This window comes from Pristis pectinata, chromosome 20 (assembly GCF_009764475.1).
Source record: "Pristis pectinata isolate sPriPec2 chromosome 20, sPriPec2.1.pri, whole genome shotgun sequence".
NCBI classification, from domain to species: Eukaryota; Metazoa; Chordata; class Chondrichthyes; order Rhinopristiformes; family Pristidae; genus Pristis; species Pristis pectinata.
In genome coordinates this window covers 16,489,130-16,513,246 of record NC_067424.1, presented here as the reverse complement: position 1 = coordinate 16,513,246, position 24,117 = coordinate 16,489,130, and the positions used below count along the sequence as shown (strand labels likewise).

The following is a 24,117-nucleotide window of genomic DNA, read 5'->3' as shown; positions in this document are numbered from 1 at the left end:
ATGCAATCCAGCTCTATATATTGACTGAGACAGGCACGCAACACTGTTCAGACAAAGCTCATCACATCTTTGGGATTCAATATGAAAATTCTGCTCCTCCTAACTTTCCTGCTTTTACTAAATTTCAGCCAAAGTATTGTTATTACAGGGGTAAGTCTGCATAGTTTATGAAAAATTATAACAGTGAATAAATTACTGTATAGAAAATTAAGTTATTTGTAAATTTGAGGTTTAGGAAAATTACTGTTTTCAATTTATTAAATAAATCTTATAACAACATTATCGTACAATTTGTGAGTATTTTCTGGAGCTCTTTTCCAATTTTGCAGTCAAATAATTTCTATCTGTTAAATTATAAACATACTGAACATCATAAATAGCAGCGGATACAAAACCTATTGTAGAATTGTGATTAACCTATATAAAGGCATCTTTTAAAAAGTTGTATGTTGCTTTCTGAACTCGATAGTTATGAAATCAATTACACCTCCAGTTTGTGCAAATGGATTGCTAAATAGATAATTTATATATGTTTAATGAAGAATTTAACAATCCATACTCTTGAAAGGAAAGTGCAGCAGTGCTAACAGGTCTCAATAGACTACTGATGTGATAAAAAATATCAAAACAGACTACACCAATAACATTAATCCACTCATTCCTTCTTTCAGATGCTGATACTGGCAGTGTGTTTATCATATTCACCAGTGATAAATTTGTAATTCTTCAAACTATTACTTAACATTTGCTTGCAGAAGAGTGGTGGTTTATAAATTAATTTTCAGATGCTGCTGTTTTGGAGTTTTGCTTTGTTTTATTTCAAATAATGTCTAGGTTCCTGAAATGTGAATGTCTTTTAGTCACATTGACGTAGCAGCGATACTGGCCAGTGTTAGCCTGAATCCTTCTCTCTACCAGTCCTACCTCATTGTATTTGAACGATGAATTATCATGAGTCAGAAATGCAGCAGTGAAGATGATGAAACTTAAACCAGGCTTAAACAATATTTACCAAAACAGCTGTCAGGCAGGAACTAACCAGGGAAGGAAATGATCTGTAAAAGTGGGAAGGATAGAAAAAAGATCATGAATGCAAGCAGTCCAAGATGAATTTGGGAATTACCGGTGGGTGGGGTGGAGTGCAGAGGTATAAGAGATAAAAGACAGGTGAAAGTCTCAGGTGGACATCCCTTTGTAGAATGACAGCCTAGGCAAAGCAATGGATAAAATGAGACAAAATTATTCCATGGATTTACCTCCGCCTGTTGTTATAATTTCATAATTCTGGTAACAATTATTGATTGAGTGAGAAAGAGCAAGGAAATGAGACACACACCATAGACTGTGTGTGATTGGGAGAAGAAATGTGTTTTGTGTGTTTTTCCTGTGTGCATGTGCATGCTTGTTTGTATGTGCCTGTGTGCGTGTTTGTATGTGTGGATGTGTATGCCAATGCATGCATCTGTGTGTATGTGTTGTGAGTAGAGGCATGAGTCTGTGCATAAAGGTGTGAGTATCAGTGTGTGCAAATCTATGTCTCTGTGTGTGGGTGTTTCGTACATGGTTATGTATCTAAAAGTGTGTTGGTGTCTGTGTGTGAATGTTTGTAGTGTGTGCGTGTGTTTGAGAGAGGGAGAAAATAGTGAGACAGTGAGAGATAATGGAGTTAGATGTGAATGTGTGTCTGCATAAGAGACAGTGGAACAGAGAATGAGGAGCAGCAAAAAGGGATAGATGTGTTCAGAAGGGGCAATATTAAACCGCTGTCGCTCATGAGAACTGGAGTGAAGTATCCCAAAAATGCCTACCGTGTTTTCCTCCCTGTCTGCTCTATATTGCCCATATCATTCTATGCAAATGCTGCACTTTATAATAACCTACACAATAATATCCTAGAAGTTACAACACAGAGACAATTCATCCCATTCTGACTCGGTGTAAGAATCATCTCCGCTAAGAGTCAAATATAAATGGTGGCTCTGGGGCCACACATGGGTGTGACTGGTAGAGATGGGTAGATTTCCTCCTCTGAAGATCTTTAATGAACCAAATGTGGTTTTATATCAATACAGTAATCCCATGTTCACAATGCTCAGCTTTTTATTCCAGACTTATTTATTGGATAAAATTAGATTTCCATATACTGAGGTGGGATTTGAACTCATGTCTCAATATCAGTGGTCTTGGCCTCTGTATGCTATAACTTGAGTTCTGTTCTACCATTCCCTCTCCAAAATCCATAATCCTGCTCCCTACACCTGACTATAGGTTGATGCAGGAACAGGAAACAGTAATGGACCCAAAACAGATCTTTGAGGGAGAACCTGTCGATCTACTCACCCTGTCTCTGACCCACCTTTACTTCCTTCCAACAAACCAATTCCTGATCCATACAGGTATTTTTAATTTTATGGATTTCCATCTTCCGAACAAGCCTCCAGGTTAAAAGTTTTCTGCAAGTACGTACATAAACTTGCAGTTCCTCGGTCAATGTCCTCAGTTACCTTCTTAAGCAATGGTGTCAATTTGGTCAGACACAATTTGCCTGTAACAATGCATATAGACTTTCTTCAATTTACGCAAGGCTTTCCAAATTAAAGTTTATTTTTCTGACTGTTAATAGTTTCTGATATTTTCTTCAACATCGATGTTATTCTAATTGACCTACAATTTTCAAATTTATTCCTCTCTCTATTTTGAATAAGTTGCATAGCATTAACAACCTTCTAGATTTCTGGAATTATTTCCAATTTAAATGAGCATTGAAAAATTGACACTGATATCTCTGCTATTTCTACCTTTGCTTCTTCAGCAACCTAGAGGGCACCGCATCCAGACATGCTACTCAGTAATGCTAATTGTTTAATATACCTTCACAAACTGTTAAACTCCTGTCCATAACTTCCCTTTCCTTTTTCAGTGCAACCTTCACGTTACCTGTCTCCTGTGTGTGGGTGTACTCATTTAATATTTCAGCCAGTTACTTTCCCTCAACATGATGATTACCCTTGGCCTTCCAACTTTTACCCTTGCCAGCATTATAAGTTATATTTCCCATAAATTCACCCTTGATTGGTAACATTAATGTGGTATATAGTAGCGGCTGTCCTTTCAATGAAAGCAAATTTTGGAAGTGTAATACAAACTGCGGGTGAATTTCTAGGCATGTATGTTCACAAAATATCTTACAGTTCAATTTAATGTTGGATGCTAATCATTTTTCGTACCCTCCTTTAGCCTCCAATATTAAGTTCAGTTCCCTCCTATGTTTTCCATTACTTTCTAGTTATTAAGTAAATTTTCTCCTGACTTAATGATTGCAACTTGAGAATAGGAGTAGGCCATTTAATCCATTGGTTTAACTCTGCCATTCAAAAAATTGTCTCTGAACTTTTACATCATATCCACTTATTCTGCCCACCCCCAATCTCCTGATGACATTTGCCGTAATATTTATTTTCTGTGTTTTTCTTTTTCCTTTGCAAGCCAGAGTAATAGGAGTTTTTGACTCCCTTTTCAAGATTCAGAAATCCCTAGGATTACCATTGACCCCCTTAGCCCTTTCAAGGACTCTGAAAACAAGCCCTGAGAGATATGGTCTTTTCTACAAGTGATCTGAAACTCATCATCATCCAGGGAACCCCACTCTACTGGACCCTGGCCACTAGCCCTAACCCACTCATAACCTCTGCCCATCCAAGAATAGGGATGATGATTGAAAAGTCTCTCTTAGACACATTTCCTCCACTGCATTACCCTTCCCATTACATTTTTCCCTGTCAGTTTAGGGACTTTTCTACTGGTATTACTACTCTATTTCTGTTAAGCATTTGAAATTTGTGGACAAATATTCTATTCAGATATATAATGTCAACCTTAATAAATACTGCCATCCATTGCCTCTTCATCCTTCCATATCAAAGTTGAATATTTGGTGATCAAAAATATTATTGCTGTTGCTGGCCTTGACTAAGCTAAGCCTTCTTTAAAGCAACTATGTTATTAGCCCATGTGACAATTTGTACCTGAAACTCCCTGGCGCTGGAAAAGCGAGAGAGCATCAACCATTAAGGTCAGTGCCGAGGTTAGTACAAAAGGTGGGCAATACTAGGAACCAAAAGGAAAAATTAATTTCTCCCTCTTTGCCCCACACTTTCTAAGTTCCTCTGCCCGAGACACCAAAATAAGGTGGAAGAAGGGAAGGTGAAATGCTCCCATCATCCCAAGTGTCAAACAATTTGTTCATGGGCACACATGTTCACTTTATCTAGGGATCTTTGCAGACCTCATTGCTACATGATGGACTTTGACACGTACACACAATTTAATAACCCTTCCTTCAGTTCTGCTATTTTCCTCAATCATCATTGCTATTTTTGGGATATTTCTAATTCTACTGCAATGTATTTTGCTCTGTCTTCTGATCTCGCCACTGTTACTTTCTGGTTCCCCAACCCCTGCTGGCTAACTTTAAACTCTGCCAAACAGCAATAGTTAGTGACTCAATAATAACATTGGTCCCAGTTCCGTTCAGATGGAGCTCACCCATCTTGTACATGTGCCCCTTCCCACAGGATCACTGCCAATGTTCCGAGAATCTGAAGCTTTGCCTCCTGCACCAGCCTCATATTTATCGGCATCATTTTCCAGTTTCTACACTAGTTAGCAGAAGACACTGAGAAAAATCTTGTAAGGGACAGAAATACATCTTTGTTACCAGCATTAAAGACTGTGAGGGTATTGGCCAATGGATATAATCACCTCCTGCACATTTCCTTCTATTGAACCCAATCACACTGAATGTCAGGAGAAAATGTTCAACAAATGAGTGATAATCTCACCTGTGTGATTCTAGAAACTAAAGATGAATTTCTGCTCTTGAAGTATTTTTAAAAATATTTTTTCCTTGTTCCCTGTTGCATGACTGTCAACGTGAACTACAACTTCTAACTGTTTTCTTTCCTCTCAAATAATGTACCATATATTATAATGTTCCACTTCACACACCACACAATATAAAATACTAAACAGCATACCGCACATTATAGTGATATAAGATATAAAAAGATTTCACACAAAGTAATGTAATATACAATGCAAGAACACAATGGGGTTAAAGATCTGCTATCTGAAAATTAAATAGGTTTCTTTTTGAAAGTAGCGTTTTGGGATCTAGTGTCTGAGCCTTGGCAAGTGTACTATCTCAGGAGGAACAGGAGACATTGCGTCTATGATTCCTCACATCTATAATTCAATCCTGAGCACAGGTGCAGTCTGTGTGGAGATTGCGCATACTCTCTATGACTGCATGGGTTTCCTCCAGGCGCTCCCATTTTCTCCCACATCCCAAAGACATGTGGGTTGGTAGGTTATTGGCTACTGTAAGTTGTCCCTCATGCGTAGGTGAATGGTAGAATCTGGAGGGAGTTGATAAGAATGTGGGGAGAATAAAAAGTGGGATTAGTGTAAATGGATGCTTTTAATGACTGGTGTGGAGTTGGTGGACTGAAGGGTCTGTTTCCATGCTGTATCTCTCTATGACTCTATGACGACTCAGCAGGTAGGCTTTCCTTACCTCATGTCTGACTATTTTTTACATCAAATGATAGAAAACTACTTTTATGATTAGACGAAAACTCCAGCATCATTGTGGCATATGACCACCAGGATGTTCGAAGGAAAGTCAGTGAACTCTGGGGGAAGGAATTCACCTTTGTTCACTGGCAGTGGAAAAAGGAGCAAGTGTCAACCACTGAGCTCGGGGCAGAAGTTAATAGAAATGTGGGGCAATACTGGGAACCAATAGAGTCATAGAGTCATACAGCACAGAAACAGGCCATTTGGCCCAACTGGTCCATGCCAGCCAAGATTCCCATCTAAGCTAGTCCCAATATGAAAGATGATATTTTTTCTTTCTTTGCTTAACAATTTCTCCATTCTTTTTGATAATATCAACTTCAGACTCCAACATTAGGTGGAAGAGAAGGTGAAAAGCTCCCATTACCCCAAGTGTCAAATGGTTTGCTAACTTGCACATATGTTCATTTAAGTGATGAACAGGGAACCTTTGCAGACCATCTGAATGTACAGCTGAATTCCAGCCAACGCCTTTGGGAGAAGTAAGGAGGGGAGAAAATTAGAAGAGAAAGATAGAGGCATAAATGACAAGGGAGTGAAACCAGTTTGGTTTTCGAAAATGGTGCAGGGACATAGTTAATACCCCAGAATCTGACAGATTGTTCAGGTGTTCAGGAAGTTTAAAGCCAAATCCTATGGAAGAGAGAATCCAGATTCTAAATGCAACTATTTGGTTAATTTTCATCCACTCCTTTGCAATGTTTCCCTGTAATCGAGCATTGTCCTGTAACCGTACCTCTCTCCACAGGCTTGTGATCGGGATGTGCAGTGCGGCCCAGGATCCTGCTGTGCCGTCAGCCTGTGGCTGCGTGGACTGCGAATGTGCACTCCGCAGGGACAGGAAGGAGATAAGTGTCATCCCTTCAGTCATAAGGTTGGAATCTGCTGCTCTACCTCATTAATGTTGTATTAGGGCCAACAAAGTCCAGTCAGAGTCCAACGCGAGGAGGAGGAGGAGGAGGAGAATGAAGGGACAACCATGAACTGTAACGCTGAGCTTCACTGTCTAAGATAACGCTCCAATTAGCCAAATGGTTCTGAGCCATGGCCCCTGTTCCTGAACTGTGACTGGGGTATTATTGAACTCCAAGTATCACTTTAATTGTATTAATCCATTGACCTGAATTTTCTTGGCCAATGAATACACATTTGCTCTATGATCGTTTCAATGTAGAAACCACTCCCCACCCACATTACAATTCCAATAGTTAAGTTAGTCTTTCACCCCAGCTGCCCTATCCCACACCTTACTATTTCCATGGCAGCTTTGCAACACAATGCAAACAATTATTTGTTTATTCAGAATTGGGGCAGTTTTCTTATGCCGGTCTGTCAGAGCTTGGGACAGAATCTTTAGCTGTTTGCTTATCATTAAAACTACACAATAACCCATCCCTTGTGATATTTATATGTTCCTCTTAACCTAGGAACATCCCAAAATGTGCTGCAGACAACACGTTTCAAGTGTAGTCAATGTCATAACATAGGATATAGGCAGTCAGCTAGGGCAAAGTAAGATTCCACAAACAAAGTTGATTTCAATGGCCAAACTATCTGCTTTCAGTGTTGGTTTAGGGATACATTTTGGTCAGGACAAAAGGTAGAACTACAATCCAATTCCCAGAAAATTTCCACCCAAGAACAGCTGATCAGTCCTCGGTTAATAATTTTTATAAAAGACAGGATCTCTGATAGTGCAGATTCCACCCTATACTCTAATGGAGTTTCCACCAGAATATATCCAAAATATTCTTGAGAGAGGGTTCAACCAATGACTTCTAGAACTAAAGTGGGGGTGCTGGCATTGAAACAAGGCTGGCCACAATCCCATACTGCAGTTTGTGCTCAGTGAATTCCTTTCAAACTCACCCATGACATTGGCCTCTAAATCATGATATGGCGTTCTACAGGTAGCATATGGGTCAGTTCTTGGGGTCAGTAACTAGGGTCAGTTCCAAAGGTTAATACACATACTCAGTTCAGGGAAACAGTTCTGAGGGTCAGTCCCAGGTTTTCAGTCCCAGGGTCAGTATTGAGGGGTTTGTACCATGTGCTAGTACAAGAGTTAGTACCAGGGCCAGTACTAGGACTCAGAATCCATGGTCTGTACTGGGATCCCCTTATGAGATATGCTGACTCTCTTTGATTAATCCCCACTTTCTAAGAACATATTTATCTTGTCCATCAGATTTTTTTTCAATCGCTTCCACTGATGTTCGACTCACAGGCCTGTAATTACCTGTTTTTCTCCCCCGACAGTTTGTCCTGAATAAGGATACCACATTTGTCCTCTGGTATCTCACCCGTGGCCAGCAAAGATATAAAAATCTCTATCAGTGCCTCAGTAATTTCCTCCCTTGCCTTCCATAGTAGCCTGGGATTCAACTCATCAGGCCCTTGGGATTTATCCACTTTTAAAGCTGCTAAGACATTGAATACTTTTTAATGATAACATGTTCTAGAATTTCACCCTTCCCCCTCCCTGAATTCTCCAGCTAGAACATCCTTCTCCTTAGAGTACAGATGAGAAGTATTCATTGAAGACCTCACATATGTCCTCTGGCTCCACACACAGATTGTGATGTTGGACTCTGCTCTTTACTGACTTACCCTCTTGCCCTCATTATACTGAGAAGATGTTCTGGGGTTTTCATTGATCTTCTCAACCAGTGATATTTTATGCCCTCTTTTTGCCCTACTTTCTTTTTAAAGAACCTCTCTGAACTTTCTATACTCCTGAAGGACCTCCCCTGGTTTCAGTTCTCTAGATCTGCCTTACCTTCATTTTTCTTTCTTTATCTAGCCCTTGACATCCAGGGTTCCTTGGATTTGCTGTCCATACCTTTCTGCCTTCTGGGATCCTGTTGGCCCTGGATCACCATTATTGCATGTTTGACTGACTCCCGCTTGCCTGATGTAGACCTACAGTGTACCTGCAAGTTGCTATTCCCAGTCTACTTTTGCCAGGTCCAGTCTTGTGAAATTGAAATCAGCCTTCCTCCAATTCAGGACCTTCATTTCCAGCCAATCCTTATCCATTTCCATAACTACCTTTAAACTTACAGAGTTATGGTCACTGGCTCCAAAATGCTCTCCCACTGATACTTCAACCACTTGCCCAGCTATCTTCCCTCTGATTAGGTCATTGCCCTTTCCCTATGTACTAGCTCATAAAGCTCCCCTGGATGCACTTTAAAAATTCTACCTCCTCAATGCCTTTTGCACTAAAGTGATCCTAGTAAATATTGGTGAAGCTAAAATCCCCTACTGCTATAACCCTTTCACACATACATCACTCTGCAATTTGTCTACATCTCCTGCTAACTGTCAGGAGGCCTGTAGTGTACCCCCAGCAGAGAGGTTGCCCCTTGCCCCCACCTTTTTGTTCTTAGGCTCATATGAAGGCCCTTCTAGGATATCTTCCCTCATTACCTCTGTAATAGATTCTTTAATTAATATTGCATTGCCATCTCTTCTTTTACACCCCTCCCATCGTGCATGAAGATTCTATACCCTGGAATGTTGAGCTGCCTCTCCTACTTTCTTTCATACATCTCTGTGATCAATGCTCCAAGTTCAGGGCCAGTATATTGGAGCTTAATACCAGGGTCAGTATACTTAAGGTCAGTGTCAGGGTCAGAATACTGAGGTTCAATAGCACAGTCAGTATTCAGGGGCTCAGCACCAGGGTCAGTATTACTGATGCTCAGGAGCTGGGTGTGTATCAGTGGTCAGCTCCACAGTCAATATAGTGGGGCTCAGTCCCAGAGTCAATACATTGAGGCTCAGTACCACAGTCTATATTGGGGATCAGTCCCTGTGTCAGTATACAGAGGCACAGTCACTGGGTCTATATCAGGGGTCAGTACCACAGTCAATACTGGAGCTCAGACCCACAGTCATTGTACTGATGCTCAGCACCACAGTCTATATTGGGGTTCAGTCCCAGGGTCAGTACATTGAGGGTCAGTACTATAGTCTATACTGGGGCTCAGTCCCAGAGGCACAGTGCCTGTGTCAGTATACAGAGGCACAGTCGCTGGGTCTGTATCGGGAGTCAGTGCCAGAACTGGTAGCAGTGGTCATTGCCGGGGTGGTTACACTGCCGATCAATACCAGAAGGTCTATACCTGGAATTAGTCAGGATCTGTATCAGGGGTCATGATATGGAGAGTGTGTCCAGATCTGACTCTCACCGGAGGGATGGTGAAAGGATGCGCCCTGCGAAGCGCCATGCTATGTTTTCTGTTGGAAGGTAGGTCGATGTCTGATGTCGCCTGTCTTTACCACTGCAGGTTCCGTTCTCCGGGAAGCGGCAACACCACACCTGCCCGTGTCTGCCGTATCTGTTCTGCTCCAGGTCTCTGGACGCCAGATTTCGATGCACGTCCCAGTTCAAACACATGAAGTTCCAGTGAGCGGGTCCGAAACAGCCGTGAGAGCGGAGACTCTCCGCAGCCAGCGACGGCACAGCTCCACTGCGACCTCCTCGGCTTTGCAATTCGCCAACATCAAGCGGTCCTGTCGCTTTAGAAATTCCCTTCTGCTAACTGGGGAGAGGCCGCTTATCCTCCCTTCCGTGGAGACCCAATGGCTCCCAATATAAAGTGTTGTGTCTGTTTCAATGCAAAAGTTAAAAAGCCTTGTATTTATTTGTTCGGCTTCTAAGTGGCAATGAATTCTGAGCACGGTAAACTCTTCTTGTTGCAGCCGGGAGACCATTCAGAGTTAGATCCCAAACTCCCTCAGTACGGTCCCATTACACTCTCCCAGGCCCGGCTTAATATGGAACGATATAACAGTCTCGGGAATTAAGGAATTTGCTGTTAATTTAGTGGTTACAAAGTGGGGTTAGAAACAGGATGAAGAGAATAAAATACAACATATTGTGGAGTATTGTGTTCGGTTCTGGTCGCCTCATTACAGGAAGGATGTGGAAGCTTCAAAGAAAGTGCAGAGGAGATTTACCAGCATGTTGCCTGGATTGGAGAGCATGTCTTATGAGGATAGGTTGAGTGAGCTAGGGCTTTTCTCTCTGGAGAGGAGGAGGGTGAGAGGTGACTTGATAGAGGTGTACAAGATGATCAGAGGCATAGATGGAGTGCACAGTCAGAGACATTTTCCCAGGGCGACAATGGCTAACACGAGGGGACACAATTTTAAGGTGACTGGAGGAAGGTATAAGGGGGATGTCAGGGGTGGGTTTTTTACACAGAGAGTGGTGGGTGCGTGGAACGCACTGCCGGCAGAAGTTGTGGGGGCAGATAAATTAGGGACATTTAAGAGACTTAGATGGACACATGAATGATAGAAAAATAGGGGGCTATGTGGGAGGGAAGGGTTAGATAGATCTTAGAGCAGGATAAAATATTGGCACAACACTGTGGGCCGAAGGTCCTGTACTGTGCTGTAGTGTTCTATGTTCCATATAGCATTAATAAAGCACCCAGCCACGTTTCTCACTGCTTCATCCAGGGCAGCAGAGATGGTATTTGGTATTGCAGCTCTCGGAGCTCACTGAGCAGACTCTACAGGGGAGTTGTGCCCATAACATGTCACCACTCCTGGATGGTCCCAGCTGATGAGTGAAGGGAGGGGTAGGAGTGCAGTACTGAGCAATCCAGGGGGTATGACTGCAGATCCCACCTGATAATTTTGATAACTTGAGCTCAGCTTTGAACAAACAAGTGGTCGCGGGACTGGCAACTTGTTGCAAACTGGTTCACCCATGCTGCTTTTGGCGAGAAAGGTGGGTGTGACGGGGCCGTCCTGAGCTTCTGGGCGCACCTCACGTCAACTCCCTTCCCACTCCCACACTGACCTGGCTGTGCACCACCTCTCCACTGCCAGGGTGGCACTCAGCACCATCTGGAAGACCAATGCTTCATATCCCACTTGGGGAGCCAACAACTGAGTTACACGGACACTGAGCAACTCACAAATGCGCTGGAGGAACTCAGCGGATCAGGCAGCATCTATGGAGGGGAATGGACAGTCGACGTTTCAGGTCCAGACCCTTCATCTGGACTGGAAAGGAAGAGGGTGCAAAAAGGTGGAGCAAGAGCTGGCAGGTGATTGGTGGGTCCAGGTGAGGGTGGGGGGATAGGCAGGAGAGGGAGTGGGTGGGGGTGGGTGGGGGAGGGTGGGAATGTTGTCAGCATCTGGGAGGTGGTAGGTGGAAGTGACAAAGGGCTGAAGATTGAATCCAATTGCAGGTCACCCACTCCCTCCCTGTGTTCCTTTCCCTCCCAGACCCCCCAGGTTTTCTCTCCCTTTGTCCATCCCTCCCCACCCCCTGTCACTGACTCTCATCACCCTCCCCACCTTGGCCCATCACCAACATACCTGGATTTCTTCTCCCTTGGATCACCCTCCCTTTCCCCTCCCCCACCTGGCACGAGCTGCCCGTCATCCCTCCCTCATCTGGCTCCACCTATCACCTACCAGCCTCCACCTCACCCCTCTCTCCCACCTCTATATCTTCCCTCTCCACTCTCAGTCCGATTGCAGGGTCTTGACACGAAACGTCCACCACCCCTTTGCCTCCACAGATGCTGCTCGACCTGCTGAGTTGTCCCAGCTGTTTATTTTTCCTCCAGGTTCCAACATGTGCGTGGCGGGATCACGGTTAATTTGGCATTGTGTTCGGCACAGACATTGTGGGCCAAAGGGCCTGTTCCTGTGCTGTACTGTTCTATGTTGTGTGTTCTGCCCTCACCTTTCACCTATCACCTGAAGTAGCATTGGCAGGGAACTCAGTCGATTTAAGATGGCTGTGTAGTGGGACAAAGAATTACGACCATCTGAACCAGCTGGGTGGCTGAACAGAGGGACCTCTGTCACAGGGAAACAAATGCCAGTCTTGCCAACAATGCCCACCTCTCCAGAATGAAGAAGCTGCACTTGAACGCCACACATTCTGACAGATGATGCAACATCTTCTGAACGTGAAACACTGGGAGCTGATGTGGAACCAGAAAAGGGAGAGATGACCGGCAGTTGGATCCAGGTGGGGAAGGGGGGAAGAGGAAGGGTAGGCCAAGGGGTGAATGTGGAGGGGATAAAATGGGATTGGTGTAAATAGTGTTTGATGGAAGTGGTTGTCGATGTCCAGTGATGGTGTCATGACCAGAGAAAGTAGTTAAGGCAGGTACAATAACAACATTTAAGTGACATTTGGGTAAGTACATGGATAGGCAGGGATATGGGTCAAACGTGGGCAAATGGGACTAGCTTAGGTGGGCACCTTGGTCAGCATGGACCAGTTGGGCCGAAGGGTCCTTTACTATTTACTAATTTGAATGGTGCTGTTTTATTGCCTTGGTTTTCCACTTTCAATTCATCTCAGATGAAGGAGCTGCTCAGCCTTGTCCACTCAATGGATGGTTAACCATCCACTCAAATGCATGGTTCTACTGTGGTGTGATGCTGGATACAGTGGTGAATGGAGACTCCCAAACCAAATCCCTTTTCCTGCCCTCCGTGTACGAACCTCCAATGTCGTGTTCCCTCCCCTCCCAGCTACAGATCTGCGGCCCAGGTACTTTTCCTGTGCAGAGGCGGACAGAACAGGCCACAGGTTGACAATTAACAACATCCCCCCCTCCATCGATGAGTGGGGATCTCAGCTACTGAACTGTGCCTATCCAGTGCAGGTGCAGCTCAACCTCAGCAGAGTGGATTTAACCCCCCTCTAGAAGGCTCACCTCTGAAGTGGCTGTGCAACATAACCGTCACTTGTGGGTCCAGCAATTTAAGTCACCCCAAGTGTCTCTCCTAGGGAAAGAGCAACCGGGAAAAGAAATGAGGCTAACATGGGGGATGGAGGATAATCTCATCCTTCGCACACTGGGTTTCTTCAGTTGTTCCTCGTCTGTGCTGTTAATGACGTCATTATTGGAAGATAACACAAGCACTCCATCAAACACCCAGTTACACCAATCCCACTTTATTCTGTTCACCTGTGCGGTTGTACAGGGCGCTGGTGAGGCCGCACTTGTTGTGTTCAGTTTTGGTCTCCCTGCTACAGGAAAGATGTTATTAAACTGCGAAGTGTGCAGAAAGGATTTACAAGCATGTTGCCAGGACTTGAGGGACTGAGTTATAGGGAGAGGTTGGACAGGCTAGGACGTTATTCCTTGGAGCGTAGGAGACTGAGGGGTGATCTTATCAAGGTGTTTAAAATCATGAGGGGCATAGACAGGGTGAATGCACTCTGTCTTTTTACCAGGGTTGGGGAATCAAGAACTAGAGGGCATAGGTTGAAGGTGAGAGGGGAAAGATTTAATAGGAACTTGAGGGGCAACTTTTTTTGTACAAAGGTTGGTATGCTTGTGGAATGAGCTGCTAGAGGAAGTGGTTGAGGCAGGTACAATGACAACTTTTAAAAGAGAGTTGTACGGGTACATGGATTGGAAAGGTTTAGAAGGTGATGGGCCAAACGCTAGCAAATGGGACTAGCTTGGATGGGGCATCTTGGTCGGCATGAACCAGTTGGGCCGAAAGGCCTGTTTCCATGCTGTATAACTCTATAACACATTCCCATCAACTTCCCCCAGTTTCTACATTGTACGTGCAATTTATTGGTATTGGTATTGGTATTGATTTATTATTGTCACTTGTACCAAGGTACAGTGAAAAACTTGTCTTGCATTCCATTTGTACAGATCAATTCATTACACAGTGCATTGAGGTAGTACAGGGTAAAAACAATAACAGAATACAGACTAAAGTGTCACAGCTACAGGGAAGTGCATTGCAGGTAGACAATAAGGTGCAAGGTCATAACAAGGTAGATTGTGAAGTCAAGAGTCCATCTCATCGTATAAGGGAACCGTTCAATAGTCTTATCACTGTGGGATAGAAGCTGTCCTTGACCCTGGTGGTATGTGCCCTCAAAGACTCCTGTATCTTCTGCCTGATGGGAGGGGGAGAAGAGAGAATGTCCTGGGTGGGTTGGGTCTTTGATTATGCTGGCTGCTTCACCAAGGTATAGACAGAGCCCATGGAGGGGAGGCTGGTGTCTGTGATGTGCTGGGCTGTGTCCACAACTCTCTGCAGTTTCTTGCGGTCCTGGGCAGAGCAGTTGCTGTACAGATGTGATGCATCCAGATAGGATGCTTTCTGTGGTGCATCGATAAAAATTGGTGAGTATCAAAGGGGACATGCCAAATTTCTTTAGCCTCCTGAAGAAGTAGAAGTACTGATGAGCTTTCTTGGCCATGGCGTCAACGTACAGAGGCCAACCAACCTATTTTGCCTACCCTTCTTACTCCCCTCTCCCTCCACTATCTGCTTCCATACTCCCTCCCTTATCTGCTTCCAGTTATCAGGGTCAGCCTGTCTCTACCTTCCCCCTCCCCTCACTTGGCTCCATCTGTCCATCATCCCCCAGCTCAGTTGATTCCACCCATCACCTACGAACCTCTGCCTCACCCCTCCCTCTCACCTCTTTATGCTGGCTATCTTATCACCACACTCTCAATCCTGATGCAATGTCACAACCTGAATCGTTGACCATCCATTTCTCTCTACAGATGCTGCTCGACCTGCTGAGTTCCTCCAGCAGATCGTTTCATTTTGCTCCAGATTCCAGCATCTGCAGTCTCTTGTGTCTCTAACTTATTGGAAGTGATTGTCTTCTGAAGTAATACAGAAGCATGGAGGCATGCAATGATTTGGATTTGCATTGGGAAGTTGAGGCGTGGCGGGGCGGACTGGATCCCGATTTTACTGGTGGAGTAGGGTGGGGAGTTAATATTCCCCAGCTCCATCTGGTATCTCTGCAACTGCTCTCAGTCCTTAACCAGAGGATTAGAGCAGAGGTCACGACTTGCATTCTGTGGGGTCAGTATCTAGGATTTTGCTGGGTTTTGTCAACAGCATTTCCCAGCGTTGACAAGGCATGCTAGCGCCCTGTGCAATTGCGCCTCAACAAAATCCCTTGGGTGTGCTGTGACTGAAAGGCCACTTGCTCTGATGGCTGATGGCCAGTAGGTGGAGACAGTACACCACGATTTAATCCAAAGTTTGCTGTGGAACTTTACAAACTGCAGCAGATGGAGCACTGGATTTTTCCAGTTATTCCTCATTAGTGGCATAATCACTGATTGCATTGAGGGATAACAAAGAACTTAAATCACAAAAGCCAACATGCAAAGTAATAAACAGTCAAAATATTCTGTTGATTATCAGATCCAGTCTCTTAGTCAAAAGTGTGATTGAATTTTTATTTGCTTGAATCATTGAATTGTACCGGAATAGGAGCACATTTGGCCCATGGAATGCACATACAAAAACTGTGCTGACATTGTTTACAGGGAATATGTTACCATTGCATTAAATATTACCAGTACTGCATGTAGAGTGTATCATGCATACTTAGAGTAAATATACAATCTCTATAGAGCTCTTGTTAGGCCACATTTAGAGTATTGCGTACAATTCTGGTCTCCTCACTATAGGAAAGATGTCAAGGCTTCATAGAGGGTACAGAGGAGGTTTACCATGACGCTGCCTGGATTAGAGGGCATGTGCTATCAGGAGAGGCTGGACAAACTTGGTCTCTTCTCTCTGGAGTGGTAGAGGCTGAGGGGTGATCTGTTGGAAGTGTATAAAATTATGAGGGGCATAGACAGGGTGGACAAGCAATATCTTTTTCCAATTATTGAGAGATCTAATACCAGAGGGCATGCATTTACAGTAAGAGTGGGTAGGTTCAGAACAGACGTGAGGGGTACGTTTTTTACAGAGAGAGTGGTGGATGCCTGGAATGCGTTGCCTGATAGGGTGGTGGAGGCAAATTCACTGGGGGATTTTAAGACGGGTTTGGATGAGCACATGAATGAGAGGAAAATAGAGGGATATGGACATTCTGTAGGTAGGAGGGATTAACTATGTCGGCACAACATTGTGGGCCGAAGGGCCTGTTCTGTGCTGTACTGTTCCATGTTCTGTGTTCTAATACATATAGAGTAAAACAAACCCATCAAACTTCCCAGTGGTTTTGGCTCAGTGCTCCATGTTCCATCATACGTTCCAAGGGCAGGGACAGTGTGGGTTATATACAGGGTGGATGAAGTTCCCTCAGTTTCCTCCCACATCTCGAAGACATGCAGGTTAGTAGTTTAACTGGCCACTGTAAATTTCCCTAGAGTGTGGGTGAGTTGTAGAATCATGGGGAAGTTGATGGGAATGTGGAGAGAATAAATTGGGATTAGTGTAGGATCAGTGTAAATGGGTGCTTGAGGGTTGGCACAGACTCGATGCGCCGAGGGGCTGGTTTCTGTGCTGAGTGACTCTGTGACTCTAACTAGAGGGCAGAGTCCCAGAGTAAGGAATTGCCAATTGAAAATGGAGATGAGAAGGAATTCCTTCTCTTGAGGGGTGTGACTCTTTGGAACTGTGTACTCCAGAGATGTGCAGAGGTAGGATCAGTGATTTACTCCAATAGGACACTGACAAATATTTGAACTATTAATGGAATCAAGTAGCCTGTGGAGAGCAGTGCAGTGGTACAGAGGCCAACATCAGATAAGCCATGACTGAATGCTGGTGCGGGCCGGAGCAGCTGACGTCATGTTTTCCAATGGGATTATGGTCGACTTTGGAAGCCAACTCCTGCTTAATGTCGGACAGCTGAAAGAAGAAGGGAGATTATCAATTCTAACAGACTCTGATGCTCCTGTCCGAAACCACACTGGGTCCCGTATAGCTGTCACCCTGATCCCACTCAACTGGATGGGGTTCACGTCGAACAATGCCTCAGTTTTGGTATCCGTGCTGGAACGAGCTGCTGGAGGAAGTGGTCGAGGCAGGTACAATAATAAAAGACAGTTAGACAGGTATGTGGACTGGAAAGGTTTAGAAGGTTATGGGTCAAATGCTGGCAAATGGGACTAGCCTGGATGGGGGATCTTGGTCGGCATGGAGCAGATGGGCCGAAGGGCCTGTTTCTGTGCTGTTGACTTTAAATTAAACTAAAGAAAAAAGATGGGTTAAATATCGAGTAAAATCCCAGCTTCTATGTCCCATGAAGCATTCCCAGGTCAGGTGCAATGCACAAAAAGTGCTACAGGAACTCAGCAGGTCAGGCAGCATACATGGAGGGAAATAAGCAGTCAACGTTTTGGGCCGAGACCCTTCATCAGGACTGGAAAGGAAGAGGGTAGAAGCCGGAATAAGAAGGTTTGGGGGGAGGGAGAGGGGAGGAACAATGTTTACTTCCTTCCATAGATGCTGCCTGACCTGCTGAGTTTCTCCAGCATCTTGTGTGTGTTGCTCCAGATTCCAGCAGCTGCAAAATCTCTTGTGTCTCAAGTCAGGTTTTCCTGGTATGTATACAGGCTAAAGCTCTCTCTGAACTTCCCCATCAGACACTCACGGGACAGCTGCAGCATTTATTTGGAGAGGGGTGTAAGCCAGTTGGAGGACCTCTTGTTCCTGGTTCAGGCAGTGGGACATTAAGTCGATCTATCTGCTCTGACTGCTTGGCCCACTTGTGAGATCACATCCATGCCCAGATCTCCCCGGAGAAGGGGCACACTGGACAAGGAGGACAACATCTTCAGTATTTTGTGGTGTTTTAAATGTTAATAAAATTATTATAAAATAAAGAAAGGAAACAGACCAAAACAAAACACACACACAATATGGGGTCTGGAAATAACTACTTAATTTGAAAGTCGGTGCTCTGTTCCCAAGCGCTCCATTCAGTGGAAACATGTACTGCTTCAGAATCCTTCTGATCCACAAAATCCCCACTTAATGTTCTTTAAAGAGAACGGCCCCTGCATCCCCAATCTCCCCACCATGACTAAAACTTTTACGCCAGGCTCCACTCTCATAAATCTCCCAGGGCCTTGACTTCCTTTGTGCCAAAACAGCACAAAAATTACTCCAACTGGCACTTAATCTGTCTTTTATAAAGGTTTATCAGAGCTTATCTTCTTTACTTTGCCATGCCTCTGTTTAGAAGGCCAGGGATTTCCTATAACTTTTCAGCAGGGATCTTTGTGTTCGTATAACCCCACTTCCTAATGTTGCCACTTCTCCATTGAACTCTATTGACGTACTTGGATTGGAGGCAGTGCACAGAAGGTTCATTGGGTTGATTCTTGAGATGAATCAGAATCAGGTTTATTATCATTAAGGAAGGAACTTAAGAAGGGGCTGAGGAGAGCAAGAAGGGGACATGAAAAGGCTTTGGCGAGTAGGGTTAAGGAGAATCCCAAAGCTTTTTTCTCGTACGTGAATAGCAGAAGGATGGCTAGAGTAAAGGTAGGTCCGATTAAAGACAAAGGTGGGAAGATGTGCCTGGAAGCTGTGGAAGTGGGTGAGGTTCTCAATGAATACTTCTCTTCAGTATTCACCAAGGAGAGGGGTCTTAATGATGCTGAGGACAGTGTTGGTGAGGGTAATGTTCTAGTGTATGTAGATCTCAAGAGAGAGGATGTGTTGGAGCTGTTAGAAAATGTTAGGACAGATAAATCCCTGGAGCCTGACGGAATATTCCCCAGGCTGCTTTGTGAGGTGAGGGAGAAGATTGCTGAACCATTGGCTAGGATCTTTGAGTCCTCATTGTCCATGGGATTGGTACCGGTGGATTGGAGGGCGGCAAATGTTGTCCCCTTATTAAAAAAAAGTAGTAGGCATAGTCCAGGGAATTACAGACCAGTGAGCCTTACATCTGTGGTGGGTAAGCTGTTAGAAAGGATTCTAAGAGATAGGATCTATGAGCATTTAGAGAATCATGAACTGATTAGGGACAGCCAGCATGGCTTTGTGAAGGGAAGATCTTGCCTCACAAGCCTGATAGGGTTCTTTGAGGAGGAGACCAGGAAGATTGATGAGGGTAGTGCAGTGGATGTGCTCTATATGGATTTTACTAAGGCGTTTGACAAGGTTTCGCATGGTAGGCTTCTTCAGAAGGTCAGAGGGCATGAGATCCAGGGAGGCTTGGCCGTGTGGATTCAGAATTGGCTTGCCTGTAGAAAACAGAGGGTTGTGGTGGATGGAGTGCGTGGTGGGCCAAAGGGCCTGTATTGTTCTGTATTGTTCTATGGTTCTATGACATATGTCATGAAATTTGTGGCAGCAGTACAGTGCAAGATATAAAGACATAAAAATTACTATAAGTTACCAATAAACAAACAAACAAATAATTAAATAAATAGTGCGAAAGAGGAATAACGAGGTAGTGTTTGTGGGTTCATGGACCGTTCAGAAATCTGATGGCGGAGGGGAAGAAACTGTTCCTGAAGCATTGAGTGTGGGTCTTCAGCTCCTGTACTTCCTCCCTAATGGTAGTAATGAGAAGAGGGCATGTCCTGGGTCCTTAATGATGGATGCCACCTTCTTGATGCACCACTTCTTGAAGATGTCCTCGATGGTGGGGAGGGTTGGGCCTGTGATGGAGCTGGCTGAGTCTACAACCCTCTGCAGCCTCTTTCGATCCTGCGCATTGGAGCCTCCATACCAGGCAGTGATGCAACCAGTCAGAATGCTCTCCACTGTACATCTGTAGAAATTTTCAAGAGTCTTTGGTGACATACCAAATCTCCACAAACTCCTAATGAAATAGAGCCACTGGTGTGCCTTCTTCATGATTGCATCAATGTGTTGGGCCCAGGAACTTGAAGCTGCTCACCCTTCCCATGAATGATCCCTCAATGAAGGCTGGTGTGTGTTCTCCCAACCTCCCCTTCCTGAAGTCCACAGTCAACTCCTTGGTCTTGCTGATGTTGAGTGCGAGGTTGTTGTTGCGACACCACTTAACCACTCAACTCCTTACCTTAGGAGCAAAGGTGGAGCACATTGTATGTAGATTCACTGTACTTTAGAAGAATGAGAGAAGATCTTACTGAAAGGTTTTAAGGGGGTTTGACAAGGTAGATCTGAAAGGGTGTGTCTCCTCATGGCAGAGTCTAGAAGTAGAGGCATAGTTTTAGAATACAGGTCCTCCCCAGGTAACCGCAGGTTTCTGTTCCTGTGTACAGATATCTGGCCCTGAAACAAGTTCTCACAAGGCAGAAGATGCCCGCAGCCCCGCAGCAGCCGACAAATCCATCCCACTGGTCTCCCAAACACTCAGTCACATGTACAGTCTGTACATAAGTCGGGTGTTCGGAACCCGGGGAGGACCTGCATCTAAAGCGGTAACTGGTTTCAGACAGAGATCGGAAGGAAATTTTTCTCTTAAAGAGTCACAACCCTCTGGAATTATCTACCCTGAGACTGTTGGAGGCAGAGTCGTTGAATGTATTCAAGGTGAGGCTGGAGAGGTTCTTAGATTATAGTGGTGTAAGTAGTCATGGGAGCAAGTGGGGAAGTGGAGCTTAAGCCAAGATCTGTCATCATCATATCAAATGATAGAACAGGTTTGTGGGACCGAATGGCCTGCTTCTGCTCCTATTGCTTGTGTTGATGTTGGCTCAGGCAGTTATTGATCATCAATATTGTCTGTGGTTCTTCCCTGGTGCACAGTGGATGGCTCTGGGTGGTATCTCCTCACACCATGTTCTCTCTTTTCGTCACAAGCGAAGAGAGTGTTAGCAGCCGTTCATCTGGAACGGGGCTAACACTTTCAACAGATTCTGCTTCCAACACACAAGTTCCGTTAATAGTAGGGGGCAGGGACCCTCTCTCAATGTATCCCTGGGGTCTGGAAACAGCCATAACCCACACTAACCCTGGTGTACATTATGTTTGGATGATATAGTGTACCTGTCCCCAGGGAGTATCAGCAGTTCATGGGATGAGCAGGAATTAGGAGCAGGGGAAGGAATTAACGGCAGATTTTACCAGTGCAACTGACATGGTATCATTCAGTTTTGGTCACCATGCTAGAGGAAAGATGCCATTAAGCTGGAAAGAGTGGAAAGAGTGCAGAGGAGATTTATGAGGACATTGCCGGGACTCGAGGGACTGAGTTATGGAGAGGGGTTGAGCAAGTTGGGATTTCTTTCATTGGAGCACAGGTGAATGCGGGGAGACCTTATAGAGGTGTATAAAATCATGAGGGGCATAGACAGGGTGAATGCTCACAACCTTTTTCCCAGGGTTGGGGAATCAAGAACTAGAGGGCATAGGTTTAAGGTGAGAGGAGAGAGATTTAATAGGAACCTGAGGGTTAACTTTTTCACCCAGAGGGTGGTCAATGTATGGAACGAGCTGCCAACGGAAGTGGTTGAGGCAGGTACATTAACAACTTTTAAAAGGTACTTGGACAGGAACATGGACAGGAAAGGTTTGGAGGGATATGGGCCAAACATGGGTAAATGGGACTAGCTTAAATGGGAAATAGTAAATTGGTCATCTTGGTCGACATGGACGAGTTGGGCCCAAGGGCCTGTTTTGGTGCTGTCTGACTCTATGACTCCATGTCATTAACTCTGGGATGCAGGAGACCGTGGCCTTGGATTTGTGCTGGAAGCAGTAACTATGAAGGACCACATGAGGGCAGTGTTACACCAGTAATGACAGGGATCTGACCCGCTGCAGGCTGGGCTTGGGACTTGATGTCATGGGAAAACCCCAAATACTGGTTGTGGGTCCTCGCTGGACAGGACAGCTGGGAGACCATCTATGTTAAAAGTCTGCCCACACAGTGAAGGAAGAGCAATCAGATTTGCTGAACGTGACAATGCATAAGAAAGTTCAGGAGCAAACCTATGTTTTTTTTAAAATCCAGTTAATTTCTGTAGATTAAGATTCAGCAGTAGAGCAAAAGTCAGTGCTCAGTCCATCTTTTGTTCCTGCCCCCAACCAATGCTCAGTGCAAACATCCCTCATACTAATGGGTGTTGGCAATCAGGAGCCCCTTCGGTCTCTCAAGGCCTGAGGACCTGGGTACTACCTGCTCTCATGATCCTGGTGTGTCCTGTTTGAATCTTGTGAGCTGGATGGTTGGAAAGACCTGTGGTGGTGCTGTTACTTTCCGGTATTAGTTCTTAATCACGATTCCACGAACAAATAAAGAATGTGTGTACAAACCGAAGGCACCGTGGGATTTCCTGCCCTGGGATTTTTGTAGCTGAAATCTTCAGTATAATGATTCACCAAAAGGCATGTCTGACAGTGCAGCACTCCCTCAGTACTGCCCCTCTGACACTGCAGCACTCCTTCAGTACTGACCCTCTGACACTGCAGCACTCCCTCAGTACTGCCCCTCTGACACTGCAGCACTCCCTCAGTACTGCCCCTCCGACAGTGCAGCACTCCCTCGGCACTACCCCTCTGACAGTGCAACAATCTTGCTATTGCACTGAGAAGGTCACTTGTTCTTTCTGGTGCAGCCACTACAGTGCACTAAGATGGAGTATTGATGAATTACCAATAACCATTTCAGTCACCGACTGCATAAAATCTCACTTGTGCCCCACCCCAAGCGCCACAGCCTCAGGCAGTATGGACTGGACACTGTACATTCTCACCAGTGCCACACTCTCCTCTCCCAAGGTCAAGGGTCCCGAGCTCAACAGCTGAGGACCTGTCCAAGCCTGTGACCAGCGGGTGGGACGGATGTCAGAGCCCAAGGTTTGGGGTTGGAAACTGGCGGACTGGCAGTGGTGGTGTTTGTGCTCGTTGACTCTTTCATGGTGGGGAATGGAGCGTGGGGCAGGGGAGTGGACTGCTTGCAGGGCATTGGGTGCAGGAACAGAGACCGACCGACTCCTGAGGGGCTTCAGATCAGGGGATGTGGCTTGGAGATCAAGAGGTGTTGGGTTGTGTAGGCTCTCTGACGACAAGAAATGTCTGGTCAAATTTTCTGAGTGGCACAAAACAATCCAGTCAAATACTAGATGGCATAGTTTTAAGGTGAGAGGAGGAACATTTAAAGGGGATGTGTGGGGCAGATTTTTTTAAACAGAGAGTGGTAAATGCCTGGAACAGGCTGCCAGGGGGAGTGGTGGAAGCAGATACGATAATGACCTTCAAGAGGCTTTTAGATAGACACATGATTATGGAGGTAATGGAGGGATGTGGATCACGTGCAGGCAGAAGGGATTCGTTTAATTTGGCATCATGCTTAGCACAGACATTGTGGGCCGAAGGGCCTGTTTCAGTGCTGTACTGTTCTATGTACAGCCCAGAAATAGTCATTATTATATTTCACTCCAGCAAATACAATTTTCAGCTGCATAACGCTGAAAAAAAGGATGACTTCATGGAACTTGACGGAGGCAAGGTTGGGAATGAGGCCTTCCAGTGAGATCTTCTGGAAATAATGGGTTAAAAAACGATGGGGATATTTTAGATTGAGGATCCAGTTGCTCAGTAAATCAAGTCTGAGACTCCCATAGCTCAATCAGCCTAAACTGAGATACTACACAATGTTGTGAATGATACTGGCACGCACTTACTATTGCTCAATGGATACAGCCTACAATCTCTGCACTCAATGGCCATAAGGAACTTCACCATGAGGCCAGCTTTTAAACTGTGTTGCCACTAGATGGCAATAATGATCTATTCAACAGT

General features: G+C 44.9%; 1 protein-coding gene across 1 annotated transcript; it reads left to right on the top strand.

Moving 5' to 3' along the window:
* The first annotated feature begins 81 nt into the window (after positions 1-81).
* prok1 (prokineticin 1) lies at positions 82-10,055 on the top strand. The gene is made up of 3 exons (XM_052035092.1): positions 82-150; positions 6,386-6,511; positions 9,933-10,055. The coding sequence occupies exons 1-3, from the start codon at positions 82-84 to the stop codon at positions 10,053-10,055; spliced, it is 318 nt and encodes a 105-aa protein (XP_051891052.1).
* The last annotated feature ends 14,062 nt before the right edge of the window (positions 10,056-24,117 follow it).